The 19,023-nt window shown below is 35.0% G+C and overlaps 2 protein-coding genes across 4 annotated transcripts in view; both read right to left on the bottom strand.

The window, feature by feature from the left end:
* The window catches only part of LOC105250483 (peroxidasin), a 111,674-nt gene extending 110,777 nt beyond the window's left edge, over positions 1-897 (bottom strand). Inside the window, exon 1 of the mRNA XM_011256610.3 lies at positions 323-897. The gene's annotated coding sequence lies outside the window, so the exon portion shown is untranslated. The remainder of the gene's footprint in view (positions 1-322) is intronic.
* Positions 898-8,716: 7,819 nt separating this feature from the next.
* LOC105250484 (ubiquitin-conjugating enzyme E2 Q2) lies at positions 8,717-16,335 on the bottom strand. Of its 3 annotated transcripts, none has more exons than XR_889128.3 (7): positions 16,006-16,335; positions 14,559-14,906; positions 14,321-14,480; positions 13,797-13,948; positions 13,376-13,673; positions 13,141-13,295; positions 8,717-9,557 (listed from the first exon to the last, which is right to left on the bottom strand). XR_889128.3 is itself a non-coding variant. In XM_011256615.3 (6 exons), exons 1-6 carry the CDS (start codon positions 16,165-16,167, stop codon positions 13,264-13,266), a joined length of 1,152 nt encoding a protein of 383 aa, XP_011254917.1. In that variant the 5' UTR covers positions 16,168-16,335; the 3' UTR covers positions 12,214-13,263. The 3 variants fall into 3 exon arrangements, 1 of the variants encoding a protein (XP_011254917.1); XR_889129.3 differs by having other exon boundaries at positions 13,203-13,295; XM_011256615.3 differs by lacking the exon at positions 8,717-9,557 and having other exon boundaries at positions 12,214-13,295.
* Positions 16,336-19,023: the final 2,688 nt, after the last annotated feature.

Raw genomic sequence — 19,023 nt, 5'->3', positions numbered from 1 at the left:
AATCGTGACGCCTAATCATCTTTTATTCACATTTATTCTCGCGGATATATTGATGAATATTTATATTGATAAATTTATTTACACGACGCATCGTTCATTATTTCGCTCATTCTAGCATGATGAATCCGATGCCGTCAAACTTTACAGATGATATAAAATTTATAAATATTATTGTAAATTAAAAAAATGCGAATAAAATAATTTATTGATATGGCATAAAGACGAAATTTGTGAGATCGTCCTTGAGAAAAAAAATTGTCGCAAACTTTTTAGTGCCTACTTATCATTATTCTTGAAACATATATAACAAAACAATGATTACGTTTGCGTAATGAACGAAGAAATGGAAGAGCAGCACACATTCGGTCTATTAACAATTCAATAAAGCTTATCCCAATTTTGACGATCACTCCACGAGCAACCGATGCGAAAAGCGATTAGTTTGAAATCGGGCGTGCAAATCACGCGCGATTTATCTTCCTTTCTCTCGCGTACGATCACATGTCGTCGACAGATTCGAGGTCCGAAGCACTAAAATTTCACGATGCTCGCTCATCGAGGATCCGTCGAAAAACATCCGTTTTTCAAATTTTCCGTCCGACTCCGAATGACATGCGAATCGCGCGAATCACTTCACAGCGCCTCAAGAGACCGCACGACGAAAAAGCATCCCCCGTGTTTACGTGTTTGCGCGTACGCGACGCTTATTTATCACGACGCGACGTGAAATATTTCGGGATGCACCGACGTACCGTCGCCGGGAAACTGGAGCAGCGTGCGTCGAAAAAAATGGACCGACTCGGGAGAGGAAAAAAAAAAGCACGTCCACTTTCGCCCGCTCGAGTTCTTATGAATCTTTCCGTAGGAATGCTCCGCTCTCGCCCGCTGCTCGTTAGGGCTTCGCCAATGGACTGCCAGGCGCCGCGGCAAAAGCTACGGCGCAACACGCCGACGCATCTACCCCCCTTGCAACCCCCAAGTTGGCCCCCGCTTTGCGGCACCGACACCAACCCGTACAACCCGTAGTCGAGCTTCCCCCTCGTTCTCCACGCGCGAGAGACTTGTGCCTTTCACGACTCCGTAAAACGCGGCACAAAAGTATGTGTTTGTGCGGATGTACACGCGGCTTTCGCGCGATCATCTCCCACAACGGCGTCCCACATCGTCACGGCAATCGCATTAATCCATCGGCTAAAAAATACGCATCGATAAAAAAAAATACGTGATAATCGAGTCATCGTTTTTTTGAAATAATTGATGATAAATCGGATGGGAAATATTAAATTTCCCAAAAAAGATTATATTTGTCATCTGGACGGCAAACTTTGTTCATAAATTTTTATTTTTTCTGTTATTAATTAAAGTATTGAGTCTACACAAATGAAATGCAAGCGGAGATCGCGACTGTCAATTTTTGATTTGCACGTGTAAAACATTAAAACAAGGTTTAGCCATTTGTGAAAAATCGAAAAGAGCAATATCAGAGCGCGAGAGCTTTGAAACCGAAATTAAATGCCGACCAAGTATGCTGACACTCGATAGCCTATCGCTGTATGAATATGACGCATTTTGATTCCGAGCGCTGCAAACTGCGCGGCATGCCACAGACTCGGTATATGACAGGTAATGTTGCAACACACGAAAGAGAATAAATTTGATTTAACCCGTTTCATATTTTCGTTCTCGATATTCAAATATATCGAATACTTTTATGCCAATCGAAACATCCGTATGATTGTCGATCGCTGGAGTTTGTAATTTGCATAATTATGCAATAACGGTGATGTCAGGTATCCTTCATTCCGCCACATCGATGGCAGATTCCAGCATCGCCGAACAAATGAATGTATCGGGATACAAAATTCAGCATACCCTAAAAATTATACGGCAGCCCTGCTACGGTTCTCTTTTGATATTTTCAAAATTCTCTTTCTCTTTCTCTCTCTCTCTCTCTCTCTCTCTCTCTCTTTTTCTAAATATTTCCTTCCATTCTAAAAGCGACTACAATTTCGCAGCGACAAAATATGATAAAATTTATTGGAATTTGACATGTATTCGTGACAATTGGCATAACATTTTTCCTACATTTTTTCGTAGAAATTTTATTGATATTTCAATATCGTGCAATTGTTTCTATAATTTTATTGCAAGCGCAGAGTGTTTTTTTTTACGCTCGCGTATTGCATCTCCAAAACTTATAAAACGTAGTGAGATCAATGACTGCACATTTGCCCAAGATATAGATCTGATTGATGACTAGCATCGATCAAGTCTTCCGTTCTCACAAGCTACATTAACTTTATATTAAATACTTCATCATTTTTCCGCGACACGTCACGCTTCACCGATTTACTATCGATTCTCCGACCAAACGAGCTGCGAACGTGTTATAGATCCTTTCTTATTCGACATGAATTTTCACGTACTGTGATTCGTTCCTTCCGCTCCTTTGTCTCACCTTTTTTACATATTTACAATGCAATATACTTTTTATTTTCGCGTCATGCATAATTATGTATCTTGCGATGTATTTTTGATAGTATCGGACTCAATAAAATATCTAAAATGATAAAAATTAAAATAATAAAGATGTATTTACGATGAAAAGGAAAAATAAAACCGAATCGATGCCGAAAAGTGAAATTTAGACCCATAATACAGAGATGCACGTAAAGGAATTTAATATCTGCATTAATCGATTATTCGGAGGCCGATCCGATAAAATCGATCGCAAATGTTAATAAAATAGGCCGCAAGCGTACACAACTCGGTACACAATGTCGAGCGTCGAGTATACTCGCGATGAAGTTCAACTTGATTTTGAAAGTGCAATACAATTATAACGTGCAGCACGGGGGCTACCATTTTACATGCCAATTGTGTCTATCTAAAATACATAACCGGGACTTCCGTCCCCCTCTCGTCCCTCTGTACACGTTACTATATTATCGGCCACTGCCGGAATAGGAGCCATCAACATATCGTTATCTGTCTGTCGATAATCATCCCGGACGTTGCACGCGGCCGGCTCGGACTTTCGTAATAATTGCATAATGTGCTAATAGCGCTCGTAAAATGATTACGCGTCATATGAAATGATTATACTTGGGTACTGGTGGCAAATTGCGAGATCGGTCCGGCGAACGATACCCTGCTTATATATCGCGTACGTGTTAATACGGATAATACATTTTAAATATCATTTATTATTATATACGTATTGCGCGAATAGCTCTCTGCATCCCATCCCGTTGGGGGAGAGGGGGGCGGGGGTGCCTGCCATTTTCATGCCCGACGTAACGCCCAAGCGACTGCAATTTTACTAACATATTACGTCTCTCGTCGCGCAGAGCTATGCTGGACACGTAGTGGTGAAAAGCACGAATCGGAACTACGAATGCCTCACGAATCATCGGAAGATGTAATGGACTGCAGGTGTGAGAAAACGTGACAGCGGCAAGCTGCAATAGCATGGCATATCTGCAGCGATGTAAGATAGAAACGCCTCTACGTCCTCTCGCCGCGTGGAAATGAGAAATATTCATGAGAGGCTCCCTCACAGGGAGGTTCTTTCTAAATGAGAAACTCTGACGATATTGTAATGTAACGCAATAAATATATAATGCAATAATATCTCGGGCAATTTTTTTCTCTTCTACCTGCAACATTGTTGTCACATTGCGGCAATATTGCTGCAATATTTCTGCAATGTAACAACAATGTTGCTATATGGGTAGAAAGAAAAAAAATTGTCCGAGATATTCCCATACAGCACAGAAAATTGCAGCAATATTGCGGCAATATTGTAATGTTATTGCAATGTTACAACAATATTAATAATATTGCTGCAATATTCTGTGCTGTATGGTTGTTGCATTATATATATTGTTGCAACATTGCAATGTTGCTGCAATATTTCTGCAATGTAGCAACAATGTTGCTGCATGGATAGAAAGAAAAAAATTATCCGAGATATTTCCATATAGCACAGAAAATTGCAGCAATAATGTAATTATGCAATGTATTATTGCAATGTTACGACAATATATTAATAATATTGCTGCAATATTCGGTGCTGTATGGGTTGTTGCATTATATACATTGTTACATCGCAGTAATATTGCGGTAATACTGCGATGTTGCTGCAATATTTCTGCAATATAACAACAATGGTCTGTGCTGTATAGGTAATTACCGCTTCGCATCTCGCATTATATTGTAAATCGCGTCCTTGCGACCGTGGAATGAAGCGCGAGCGTAATCGAGCGATTGCATTTCGCGTTGCGTTGCACCGAGGCTTTTCGGAAGAGTGACTCTATGTAGAGCGTAGCGATACGAGCGTCGCGAAATGATCGCACGTTGCGTTCCAACGGGGCGCAGCCTGTTTAATTAGCGAGCAAATTAAATGCCGGGACGGCCGCATCCGACATGGCCCGCGCAATTAGAGGTATTATAAATTAATTATAACAGTGTGACTGTACAGTCAGTTTTGCGGGATTCAATCTCGGAATGGGCTTGGCGTGGGCGAGCGGAACGAATGCCAAACTTCTCATCGCCGACCGTGCTTACGACGCGTTTTATTACTTTCGAGTGGAGGGGACGTGTCTTCAATTACACGTGAATCAAGTGGTATAAAATTGGCCCGGGGCGATATGGCCTGGTGCGGGAAAAAATGGTTCAAATTGACGCTATAAAAAAAAAAATCTAAAAATAGCACTCGCAATCTCTATATTACAAGCGAAATCGTTGGGATTTTATTTCGAAAGGAAGAGAGCGAAATATAAATCTTGATTTTTCCAGCAAAAAATAAAAATCGTTGCAAAATGAATTCTCCATCTAAATGTCTAAAACGTGAATCGTGGAAAATAATTGTCGAGCATTGAATTATATCGTTGAACCGGAATCCCGCGTGCGATCCGGGAGACTACCTTTCCTTGTTATCGGATAAACGCGCGATTTGTAGTTTTAACAAGCTGCACGATCGGACTACTAAACTGGCATAGAACGGGTAACGTCCAAGATCCCCCCGGGGAGGGGGTGTCACGAATTGCCAAACGGAGCTTAGAAGTCTCGAGAATAGAAACCGATTAAGCGAAACAACGACTGACAGCACCTGTTGATACTTCGCCTAGCTCGTGGCGAAGGTGTAGATTCACCGACACACATACACACGTGCATTCGCGCATCATGTACGTGTGACTCTCGACGTATATGCGACTTGTTTGCGCACCCGCGGCCGATGTCCGGTGTCGGCTTCGTGAAATAGAAGGACGAGAATTCATCGAGGACGAGAATCAGCAGAACGAACAGGGACCAACTCGCAAAGATCGACGAAATCAGCGGAATATCCTATTTCGGATAATACACCTAGCGATAAATTGAATCGTGCCAGAGGCCCTGTTAATATTCGAATTATGAGCGCCCTTTGTTCGTGATTCAGCGTATTATCCGCATTTAAACGCGGCCCTCGCATGCGTAAATTGTTTACGGACGGTCGAATATGAAGCTGTCGGTTCCTCTAGCGCGTAGATTCACATAGATTCTGTAGTATCACGATCGCATTTTCTTATCTATCCTACCTACTTTATAAGAGACTTTACAAGAGACGAGCTGAATTCGCAATGAATATCTTAAGCGATTATGTTTGGCAATAAAAACGCGTTTGATGTACATCCTTTCGTGAAAAATGTCTCCTCTTCATCGAAAATATCGGAAACAAATTAGTCTTTTATCAATTTTTAATATTTATTAATTTTTTATTAATTTTTAATTTTTAATCAATTTTTAATCTTTTAATTATAAATAATATAATTAAAAACAATAATTTCCTAACTGATGACAAACTCTTGCTCCGATTAATCTAATTCGACCAATTCAATCTCCAATTCTAATAATTATAAACAAACTAATATTTATTAATTTTTAAGTTTCATTCAATCTTGAATTTTTTAGCTATAAATAATATAATTAAAAACAATAATTTCTTAACTGATAACAAACTTTTCCTCCAATTAATCCATTCTAATTCGGCCAATCCAATATCTAATCCTATTAATTATAAACGAACTTTGCTTTGATGGAATCTTAAATTAACGTTTAGATTCATACAGGAATGCTTCAATATTGAAAACTTTCGAGATATCCTTTTGTGCATCGTCGAGCTAATTAATTCCACATAAAGCGATTCGTGGAGAATTAATCCAAACGACCGTGGCAGCCGCGATTACCGCGATAACCGAAAATGTTCATTCTCCGTTTCCGAGAGAATTAGAGCAGAGGAAATTAGCTTGATCAAATTGCTTGAACGTATGTGAATCTTTCAATGCACGCACGTCCGCAACAACGTAATGTCATAAACAACTAGCGATATAGGGGGGGCAATATCAATGAGTTCTGTCGAAACTAATCGCGTGAGCCAAATACATCGCGTTTCTGAAATCCTGTTTGCAAAATCACGAGTGCATGCGAGATATTTTTCTCGGTAAATTGCAAAAACTGATATATAATATCCACATATGTTTTATTATTTAATTTAAAAATATCGCATATTATTCTCCATATAAAAAACTTATATCGATGTATTATGAATATCAATTTCGATGTGTGGAGTCAATTTTCAAATCTAAATATTCCACGTGTGTATTATTGGAATAATATGTGATTTTAATAATAAAACATGTGTAGATATTATATATCAATTTTTGCAATCTACCGAGAAAAAAATTTTTATTATACATTTATGTTTTTACTTTTATTATACTTTTATATTTTTATTTTTATTATACTTTTATATAAAAGAGAAATTTTTTTAGGAAGCTTCATATTCTGAATATGATTGATCTCTTCTCTGGCTTATGGTCAATCAATCTAATATTGCGATTGTCAACAAAAATTTTACTCAAATTATTTTGCACAAGTATTAACCTGAAAAGACGCATTGTTTTTTGACGAGATGATTAATTAAAGAAAAAAACAAATGGGGAAAACAATCTTTTTCTAATACGTTATCAATGTTACGAAAAAATTGTTAAATGATATCGTGCTAGTTCAAAGCTAAAAAATAAGCAAAATTCAATCAGTACGTTTCATGCTTCTCGTAAAGAGACTGCGCGAATTTCGTAAAAACTCAATAGTCGGGATTAAATATTACCTTCGCTTTTTTCTTTCCCCTGCGGAAATGCCGGTAATTTTATTTATCTCCCATCTCGCGAGCATAAAGTCAGAAATAAATTTCTATTTTCACGATTACGAAAATATTCCGGATAATGCAATTGCACGCGTGTATGTGTGTGTGAGATGCAGATAAAGCGCAAAATCGGTAAAAAATTTTATTTTTATAAGCACGAAATTCTCACTCCTCGTTTATATCCAACGTAATATCGTACGCTACGTAATACGGCCATTGAAATCAAGTTCAGTGGAAAAGAAAAACACGATTCACTTGTGTGAAAATCTTCCTAGCTTCCATATCGTCTCGCAAAATTGAATACGACATAAATATCAAATCATCACACGAGCTCAATCGGAGTAATTAGACTTACCAGTCCGTTGTACCACATCCGAATGTGCTCGCTTAAATCCGATTTTCATACTCCTGCGGCTCTCCATCAACAAAGACACATTTAATAACGCTCGCTTAGCAATCACGAGAGGAGAAGAATCTGCGAGAAAAAAATGCGCGGATTAATGTCGGCGAAATGCGCATTAAATGCTGCCGGTGCGCGAGCCATCTTTACGAACTGAAATCCGCGGCAATTTCGCGACGATGTTCATGATGGTGTTCATACTAGGTCGGAAAACCATCATAGTTTATATGTATATCGGCCACAATGTGCGATATATTACTTGTTTCAAATTGTCCATTATCATTGATTAAGCAAAATATACATTATATGTAACGTCAACGTCACAGCGACATAACGTTAAATATTCTTCTCGGATAAAGCAATACATAGACCGTGACAGAAACGGACCGTCGTCGACATCAAAAACCGATATTTGACGTTTCGTTGACGTTACGTGTAGTTACGCATCATACATGCATTACGTTTTACTACGCGAGCTTCATACGTACATTTACGCAGCGAAAAGATTTATCCTCGATTATCCGATTCCTGCGAAGATCTCGACGATGTTAGCTTCAAATCACGGATCTCGATGTGTGTTAAATATAGTTACGAATTTCATCGATCGATCGTTTCGATCAGAGAGTACTTTTCTAGTGGATTTTTATCCCTACATGAACATGATTGCCAACTGATTTTGTAAATTTATCTCAAGCCTGGTTAAAGCGCGCGATTCGATTTTTTTATTAGATACTCGAAATAATAAAAATCTAAAAAATTCACCAATATACAATATTATTTTTAAAAATCTAAGAAATTCACCAATATACAATATTATTTAATAACTTACTAGTTTGCATATGATTAAAAAAAATGTATATTGATCTTATATATTGCAATCAATAGTTCTCTGTAATCTTCGTAATAAGTGAAATAAAAATTTGAAATAACAAGAAAAAAAAGCGAATCGCACGTATTAAAATGCAAGAGTTTTATAATATTTGAATATGAATATTTGACCATGTCGGAATCATAAGATAGCGTGTAAAATCATTCTACATTATATGTTTACACAATTATAAAATTATAAAAAAGGGTAAACATCTATATCTATACACACACACACATACAATCCTCAGATCATTTTTTTATTAAAATCTTTTATTTTCTGTATTTTTCGTAGCGTTTTCCTAAACAATAATTAACGTAACTTAACGTGAAATTGTGGTGTGTGAAATAGAAAGAAAATGTAGAAAGAGATAGAAATAGAGATAGAGAGACAGAGAAGAGAAAGAGAGAAAGAGAGAAAGTATAATGCTCGATTATTAGAATCATGGAAACTTTCACTCAAATCAATAATGGTACGATATACAAGTGGAGCAGATTTAAGATACGTAGAGTAATCTTAAGATTATAGAGATATTGACAATGAGACGACCTGACCGATTAACAAAAATTAATCGATCTTTCTCGATTGACCGATGAATTAATTACGCAAGTAGGTACGCGGACAGAGTAGACATAAGTTAACTTATGGGCTTAGACTCGACGAACATCGTCCACGTCGAGAAGGTAACGACATACGAGAGAATATTTCGCAGAAAAAGAGAGAAGAGCGGGTGTGCAATGCGAAAAAGTTGGTAAAAACTAAAAAATGAGAGGAATTTCAACCGCAGTTTCTCTCGACGTGCACGACACACGCTGCTTCGATCCGAAAGTCTATACCCTCGTCAGAAAATGTTACAATATGAGAGTTAAGTTATACCACATACTTAACATGATACACAAAGTCGTTATATCCAGAGTATCAAATGGATACGATCAAATACCACGGTTCAGGCGAAACGGAGATTATTACTTCTCGTGCTATCTTGATTAGAATGCGGAACCAGGTACATGTGGATGTAATGATTTCCATATCATGCTTGTATCATACTTTATATATCAGGCTTCGGTCACTTATTTATGTTCCGCGTGAACCGGGTGCTCTCCCTTTAAACAAAAAGAAACAATTCGTCATTACATCAATCGATTATTTACTTAATGCATAATAAACAAATATCCACATAATAACAAAATGTGGAAAGTAAACAAAAATTGGAAGAGACTTTAGAGACGATTATTTTTGCCACAAATACATTTTCAAAAATCAGATATATATATACATGTAATCAATCCATGTCTTTTCAACAGGCACTAGTGCCTTCATACGAAAATCTTAAGAGAATCAATTTCATATATAATGTTCCACATTCAATGTATATAGAAAGTTTCATTCAATCCACATCCCACACAATGCGGGTGAATTGCTCGAATACTTTTTACTCTTATGCTCACGAATCGAAGTCTCGCGTGAAAGACACATTTTATAAATATAATGTGGAAGAAAAAGAACATCAAGTTCTATTTTTATCAGTCTTTAAATAGAAACATCACTTCAAATATAACGAAAATTTATATTAACTATATATATATATATCACTGCGCATAATCTAAAAATTTGAGAAATGCATTTCACAGTTATATAATTCAAACTTCCACTTGTGTTTTTTTTTCTTTTGTTAGGCGCATACTTTTCATCAAAATATTCAGTCTGGAAACGAATCCTCGATACACTGCGCGGAATTATCTTTATCTTCTTATCTTATTACACACCTCTCGCACGTTAACCATATAGTATCTCGTTTATTGTAAATATAATTAATTTAAACTAATCGCATATGACGTTTATCTTATATCGAGGCTCTGAAATTTCTGAAGCCGTTATGAATGTTAGCAAGAGTCGAATGTTGCAAGAAAACAAAGAGTCTTAACGATATTTGTAGCAAAAATATACATGTCACATTGCTCCTCGCGATTATACACGTTTACATTACAAGAAAAAAGAAAAGGAAAGAAACTTAACAGACGACACGAAGAAAGTTTTGGCAAAGAAACGTAACGTTTAACGACGTTAAACAACCAGTACTCGGCATGTCAAAACGGGCGTGGCTGTACAAATAATAGTACCCATTGACAACGAGTTCGATGATCGCACACCTATACTTAAGAATCTATTATTTATATGACGATACTGTGCGCGCGCTCTCATATGATCTGCTCACAAATGAATTTAACTATACCGCGAACAGAAACTAGTGACCTCCACGCTACCACGATTCTGTTATACCAATAATCATGTGTACTGATACATTGTACATGCGTTATTGCCAATAACATATGTACTGCTCCATCTCCATACGAGTAATAGGCGTTCAGGTATATTCATTCATCCTAACAAAACTAAACGCGATAATTATTAAAGACATGTACTCTAACAAAGTTATTATCAAAGTAATGATATATGAAATAAAAATCCCTGAAATATAATAGTTTAATCAGCCATTACTTGTCGATTTATGATATTTACAACAGAAGTTATAGATTTTTTATTCTTACTGGAAATATAGCATAATTGCTCATAATTATGAATATGATGGTTGTGCAGAGAGATTACGTATTTGAAATTACGTAGGAAGATGAAGCATGAGAAGGAACAGAATGTATGTGTATGTACATATGTATGCAGATATACGTGTGTATATGCGTGTATACGAATCAGGACGTGTGTATTTATTTATGTATGTATGTACGAAACAAATTGTATAGATGTTTAGAAGTGCAATACAAATCTAAAGAATATTAGAAGGCAATTATCAATTAATAATTGTAATTTTCACAATTTCAGCGGCATTATTTCAAAGCCATAATGTAAAAATGCATTTAACAATAACAAATATAATACGACTTTTATGAAAACGGACATTCGGTCATTTTTCATGTAATAATTGATGGTGAAAATTAAATTTGCTAAAATTATAAATATTATAATATCTCTATTAATTCTAATAGACAAATTTGTTTTTAAAATGCATACGTAACAACATTGGTCACTTACTGCATTATGCAAAATTGATTATTATCATAATGCATAAAATTGTCCAAGGACATTTTTTATTATGACTGTTACTAGATTCTAACATTTGTACAAAACTGACAAATTTTCAAAAACAAATTTGTACATAAGAATTAATTCTGTCACAAATAATATGTAGTTTATGCATCTCTTATTTAAATAATTTTAATTTCAATATATATATATTATTTTATATTCACGCGGATATGTCGCACACAGAGAAAATAAGGATAATAAAGATTTTAAACGAATTTAGATGAAACACACAACCAAAACTTTTAAGCTTCTATTGCATTTGTGTCTTCTGATAAAAAGACCCTAAAGAGTACTTGCAATATATACATCTATACAACTTTTAAATTCTTATATTCGAATATTGAATAAAGGGATATATTATATAATATAATTCTATAATATATATAAATATAAATATACATAGATATAATATATATATATATATATATATATATATTTATAATTTATATTTATATATATTATAGAAAGTTGTAAGCCACATTTCACGATAATATTGCAAAGAAAAGACTAACGCAAACTTTTGCAATATTTACTATTTTAAAAAAGAAAATTTGTGTTTTTTCTATTAGCATCTATATATTAAGTATCTTACTTTCTATGCAAAAGATAAATATTTATATTAATTATACTGTGTTGTATACAATATACAAGCAGTATATAATATATAAGATTCTACATTTTACCTAATCTATTAATACTACAAAATATGCTATATTTGCCGAATGTAAAAAAATATCGCTTCTCGTGTCAAAAATCTGACTTGATTAATGTAGATAAAATTAGTTGTACGAAACATTTAATTGCAAGTTTAAAAAGTTTGCAGAAACTTTTGTCATTTCTATGATTGTACTCTCTAGAGCCTCCTAATGAAAAGCTATACTTATATGCTACACATTTAGTCACTTTATCTCCAAATAATTTACAGAGAAATGCTTTGGTTGTGCGTTTGCATAATTTGAATATCGCTTGTAAGATATCTGACAAAAATTTTCAAGAATGAGAAAAAAAATGGTATCCATGTTCCTTGGAGATGCATTTTCACTACCATATTTTTACTTGCTTATATATAAATATATCAATCAAATTGCACAGAGGATAACCTTCACAGAGAATAACTTCTTTTATAAGAGATAAAAAAAATGATACTTACAAAATGATAAAACAATAAAAGAGACACTTAAAAATCTCTTCAGTATTATATTAATCTAAAATGCTAACCACACATAATCTCCTCCCGTTAAAAAGACAGGAAGCACGATTGCGCAAACGCATTTTTCAGAATATTTATACTGTTTCGCACGTACAACATATGTATCTTCAAGGGTACTAAAATTACTATATATAATAATAATTACTACATATAGCAATAATTACTATATAGTAATAATTATTACATAGTATAATAATAATTGGGATTTTCTCGAAACATAAGAATCAATTTCGAATGAAATGATACCTTACATTTACTGATACAACTCGCGACCTACAGCTAGTGACCGAAAATATATGGATACAACCAAAGTACGGCAGCTTTTTAGCCATGAAAGGAATTATACAATAGATTAATTTAGTATCTTAAGTTACCTAGTTACTGTTGTGTTTGTGTATCAAATCATTATCATAACAATTACTTGTTGGGCACACACCGAATTAAAGTCTCAGTTGTAAGCATGTGTCATATTTTCGGTACTTTGTAATCGCTGTTCATTAGCCATCCTCTTTCGGGGGTGTAAACCAACCTGCCAGAGCACAAAATAATAATTACTCTGTATACAATGTGCAAATAAAATATAGCATAAGAAAATAAGTAAATATTTACCATTTTTTTCATGTATTTGTACAAGAGACTTGAATGACTGTTGGGCACGCGCCAAACTATATTGGCCTTGTCCACCACACACTTTTCCAGCACCACCTGATCCTTGGAACTGTATACGTGCTTTTCCTTTCACTAACGTTGCTGAAATTTGCATTATAACAGCTTCTACTGTGTATGCCGAACTCCACCCTTGTTTTGTAAGAAGTTCCATACAAATAGCACCTCCCACAAGAACATAACCACCAGAAATGATGGGATGTACAACTCTTACAAATGGAGGTTCAAATGGATAGGTTTCCTGTGATAGAAAATTACAATATCTAACATAGTTAAAAATTTTACAAAATTGCTTAAATCTACAAGCTAATATGTATAAATTTAAACTTATAAACTTATAAATATTATATATACAACAAAATACCTTGAAAAGCATGTTGAGAAGAATACTGTCTTTGCCCTCTTTCTCTTTCAAAAGAATGAGATCGCTGTGAAGTGGTGAATCAGGATCTACACACATCAACCTGATATTCCATTCATACAAACTGTCATTTACTAGTTCTATGCTATACATGCCTGGAAAGAAAAACATTTATATACATATAATAAGTCTATTTATTACAACTTCTTAATTATGTATGTATGTGTATAAATATATGAAATTCCTCTTCCGAAATTTTAAAAAATTAATAGTTTTAAAATTAATAGTTAAGAATTTGGCTCGAATAAATAAATAAAAATTAAATCAAAATTGTTGTTTAGCAAAGTTGCTTATTAATTGCTGTTATAACTAACTAACTACTGTTGTAACTAAAAAAACTACAAAATAACAATTCGTTATTTTTCTAGTTTTTTAGTTTGAAATAAACAGCAATTAATAAGAAGGAAGTGTAGTTTCTTCCCTGCGCCCCAACTATCGCGCTATGTCAATTTTGATTTAATTTTTACCTTTTTTAAAGCTGTCACTTCGATATATATCACGTAGTTCTTTCATGAGTCTATCAGTAGCTTGCACACTTCCACAAACAGATCCTTTCAAATAATCTTGTCTCTGATTCTGTCTCAACCTTTCCAATGTTGCAAGATGTTCCAAATCCATTTCTTCACTCTATATCATTAAACATTAAGATCATAACAACAGTAGCGGTTGTGCATTAGATCAGTATCATAAGTTTATCTTCTTTACCTTACTCTTAGCATTAGCGTCTCCTTCATCCATATCCAAGTGTAAGTCTTCTTCAGTCTCGCTCTCTTCGTCCTCGTCAATATCATCTATATCTTCGGCGTCCATCCTTTGCGCCACTGCTTCGTTTGGTCCTCCTAAACGTAAGGGATCCAAAGCAGTTCTGAGTCTTTCGACATCTGGTGGTTCTGGTAACGAATGTAATCTGCATAATTCTTTCAAAAGAATTCCAACTTGGTTGATTACGTGGTTGTCGCGTCCCGTCGTGTTACTTAAAATTTGTACAGCATTTGTAACACTAGTTTCTTCGGATTCGGCAAACCAAACTGGTGGTGTTGAAGGGTAAGTTTCCTACATAAACATCGTTAATATTAATACAATTCTAATATAATAATAGGAATATATTGGTATATGTAATAGGAATTACATTGAAATATAAAAACGGAAAAAATAAAAATCTCAACACAGACTGGTCTCTCACGAATACACGCAAGCGCGTCATACATTTAATGCACGCACACAAAGAAATATGCACACACTGACATCTGTCGTATAATCAGTAAATGATGCACGAAAGATGCTAAAATACCTACGCGAATATAACCACGAAGGACGATATGCATTACAAAAAAGGATTACGCTTAATTGCAATATTCTTCGTGCACACACACACACGTCACCATCGTTGCGCCTTTTGTATCGTGAAAAAAAAAATCAAACTCGTTGCTACTCTACTTTGCGATTAAATTGCATTCGATGTGCGGGATCGATGAAATGCGAAACATCGTACGATGCGAGATTTGAAAACGAATCTTCTTTGTCTGTCTGTCCGTCTATCTCTCTCCGTCTGTCTCTGTCCATGTCCATCTATCTCTATCTCTATCTCTCTCTCTCTCTCTCTCTCTCTCGCGCGCGCGCGCGCTCGCTCGCTCTTTCTCTCTCCTACATTCATCTGACATTGTGTCAAAACAATTTTGATAAGCCTGTAAAAAAATGGCAATTATCCTCCGCAAAAGGACCGTGCTATCTCCCCGGCATCAACCTTTATCACGCTATTAATCCGCTAATGGGGATTCTCACCCTACGAAAGAAATACGATGTTAGAAAAAAGAAAATCGATCGCACCAGCGTCGAAATGATCGAGCTATCGCGTGAAAGGGAAACAATAAAATGATATCGTCTCGTCCAGCACCAGGAATAATAATCGCGAGTGTTGCCTCTTTGTCCACGTACGTCCGGAGGAGACGGACACCAGGCGAGTGTCCGTCCCGTGCGAGATGAACGAAGCAACGAAACAACGAACGAACGCACGTACGTACGGACGTACGTCGTACGCACGCATGCACGCACGTACGCAGGCACGCACGCACGCACACAACGAGCCGACGAACGTCGAAAGCACACTCGCGTATTTTTCCTCGTAGATCCCCGCGCGCGGGTTAACACTTACTGTAATATTGGCGTGTATTTCGTACTTCTTCCCATTTTTACCGACGAATCTGCAGCTGAGCTCGTCCACGCTCGCAGACATTATCTGAAACCTCTCATGGCTCTTGGGGAAGACGGATTCGAGCGTTTTGATTTCCTGCTTGAGAGTGTTCAGACAAGCCATTTGCGGGGTGACGTTACGCGTGGGGCTATCGGGTATCCAAATTCGGCGGCGCGTTTCACTTCGCCCGAACGAAATACGGACGAAATCCCCGACGACTGAGAGAGACACGACGATCCCGACGACTACCCGACAAAATGGCGACTGCGACTAAGCACCTCGGCCAGTCTCGTGCGAGCTCGTTATACTTCGTCGGCGATGGCGCCATCGCGTTGCCGTCTGTCAAAGCCGAGCGCGTGACGTATTTCCGGCGCGAATGCGGCAGAAGTTGGAAGTAGACGAACGCGTGTAACGAATTCGAACGACGAGGCTTGCGTTCTTTTCTCGCGGCTGAATTTGCCCCCCCGATTCTTATCAACGGCAGTCTAGGTACGTATAATTAAATAATTGCGTATTAAATAATTGGATATTATATTAATTTCTTTCCAGGAGTCGAAATGGCAGGAGAGAAAGATCTCTCGAATGAATTTTCGAAAATACAGAAAGCAAAAGGTAAACGCGTTCGCGCGCTTTAAATATGTATGCGTCTGATGAATGCAGGTCTGATGCCAAGAAAATTCGTTTCCATTGATTGTATCATGAATTTATTTGAAATATCTAGTATAGATCTATTTCTCTTATATTCTATATGTACAAACGATAGCGTAATAAAGTATAATACACATTTTATTTTAACAGACGTTAACAAAGAGATGCTAATCTAATATATTAAAAATAATTATATTCTAAACGCGTTCGGGGACACGAATTCATCTCTTGCGTCTTTTTTTTCTTTTTTTCTAAAGAATACAACGCATACAACATAATTATGTGAAATAAAATAAAATTGGTATGTGTCTGCTTCTTTTAAAATAATTCAAGAAATTCTATAAACATTTCTTGCTGCAATAAAGAATCGTGTAAAATCAACGTATACTACTCTTTGCTACATATATACATGCAGTCCTATATCTCTTTCTGTAAAATATATCATTGTTTGATAATCGCATCAAACTTACTCATGTATGTAAAAATGAGGTAAAAGATGTAAAAATCCATACATGGTATTTTTAATAAATTTGTTGTACATATATAATATCGAATATCATAGAAATTAAATTAAATAAAAAATTATTTGTATCAAAATTAAATTAATAAAATATTTTATCGCTCAAACGTTTTTATTTAAATAATAACTAAATTGTGTTTGTCATCTTTGAATTTTTTTTCTACAATCTTTTGAATAGCTTACAACGGTAGATGATACTACAGAATCTCAATAGCAATAATAAGATATTTCAAAAGTTGTGATTCAACAAAATATTCATAAATGATGAAATATATTCATATTACGACAGGATATACGAATAATCTTTTCTGCTTTGTGTGGAAGATTCACGTTCGACGTGAATCAGTCGTTATAATTATCTCTTTATATACACTTGTATTTGCCATGTACATTTCTTTTAGAGCTTTCTTAATGCTAAAGTTAGTGAGTGACGAAAGTATATAGCCGGTCGATAATAACTATTTAAACCTCTGTCCCACATTGAGAAGAGATAAAATAGCATCTTATACACTGTCCCAACACGTAGGGCACTATTACGTCCTGCATTCTATTATTATAAATGAAATTAAATGACAATTATCGAAGACCCATTAATAATAATGTGTGCACTGATAATGTTCTAAAATAATTTAACTAAACAAAATTCGGTTCGTGACGTATTGTGGATCAAGATGGAAGACTATTTCAATGTATTTTTAATATTAAATAGATTCTTTCATCGCTCGAACGTCATTGCATTTTCTTTCACAGTTACGCTCTACATATGTTTTAATAATCTTTTATATATGTTGTAGAGTTTGAAATGCAAACATAAATTTAACATATATATGAAACGGGTTAAACGTGAAGCAATCACAACTGAATTTGATTTTGAACACAACTGCATTAGTCTTTACTCTACCACACATATTGTTTTTTTTCCTTTCTAAATCTTGATAAGATAAATTTACTGTTATCTTCTCAATATAACACATTTAACATAAATAAATATTGTTTTTTTATCCCATATAATTTTATATATATTTTTTATATTTCTAAATTTAATCACATGTGATGAATTTCACGTTAACCCCATTGTGAGATACTTATCCTCGACAAATACTGAATATAGGTATAAAAATGTAGGTGTAACTGTGTAACAAATTTCGCTAAATGTGAAAAAAACTTGCCATTTAAATTGTCTAGAAGCAAAAATTTACAATACGAATATCAGAAGAAAGATGCAGCAGCAATATTGAGAGAAATATTATTTGTAAATATAAATATTAAAATACAGAAACAAAGAAACGTCAATTTTGCTTTTTTTTTTTTAAGATTTTGTGAAAATGTCAATTTTTATATATTATTCATTCTTCATAAATGTAATTCCCAAAAAATATTGCTTACTGCAATCTTTTCACATTAAATAGGCATTTGTTTCACTTTATTCATTTCATACGTCTATCATTGCACTCTCTTGTATACAGTGTATTTGTTAAACAGATGAAACGAAAAAAATTGTTCAATATTATTAAACAAAATTTTATGAAAATGGTATAAAAACTCACAATGAATAAATGGATTAACATTTTTAAATTAGCTTGCAGCTAGTTATCAGAATACGTACTAGTAATAGCTAGGAACTTGGAGAAGCATTACTTCCATTTTTCGCTTTTTATTGATATACATTTAATATGCAAAATAGGTTATTCACTTTGAATAACTCCATAGCATTCACGTCATGTCCGTCTGTAAATTGGATAACAGCATTTTCTTTCTCCGGATTTCTTTTTAAAACAGAATTTTCATATAACAAACAAAATATTAATGTA

This window comes from Camponotus floridanus, unplaced genomic scaffold (assembly GCF_003227725.1).
Source record: "Camponotus floridanus strain SB8 unplaced genomic scaffold, Cflo_v7.5 scaffold15, whole genome shotgun sequence".
Lineage (NCBI taxonomy): Eukaryota > Metazoa > Arthropoda > Insecta > Hymenoptera > Formicidae > Camponotus > Camponotus floridanus.
Note: the sequence above shows the minus strand (reverse complement) of the source record. Positions and strands in the feature narration are given on the sequence as shown.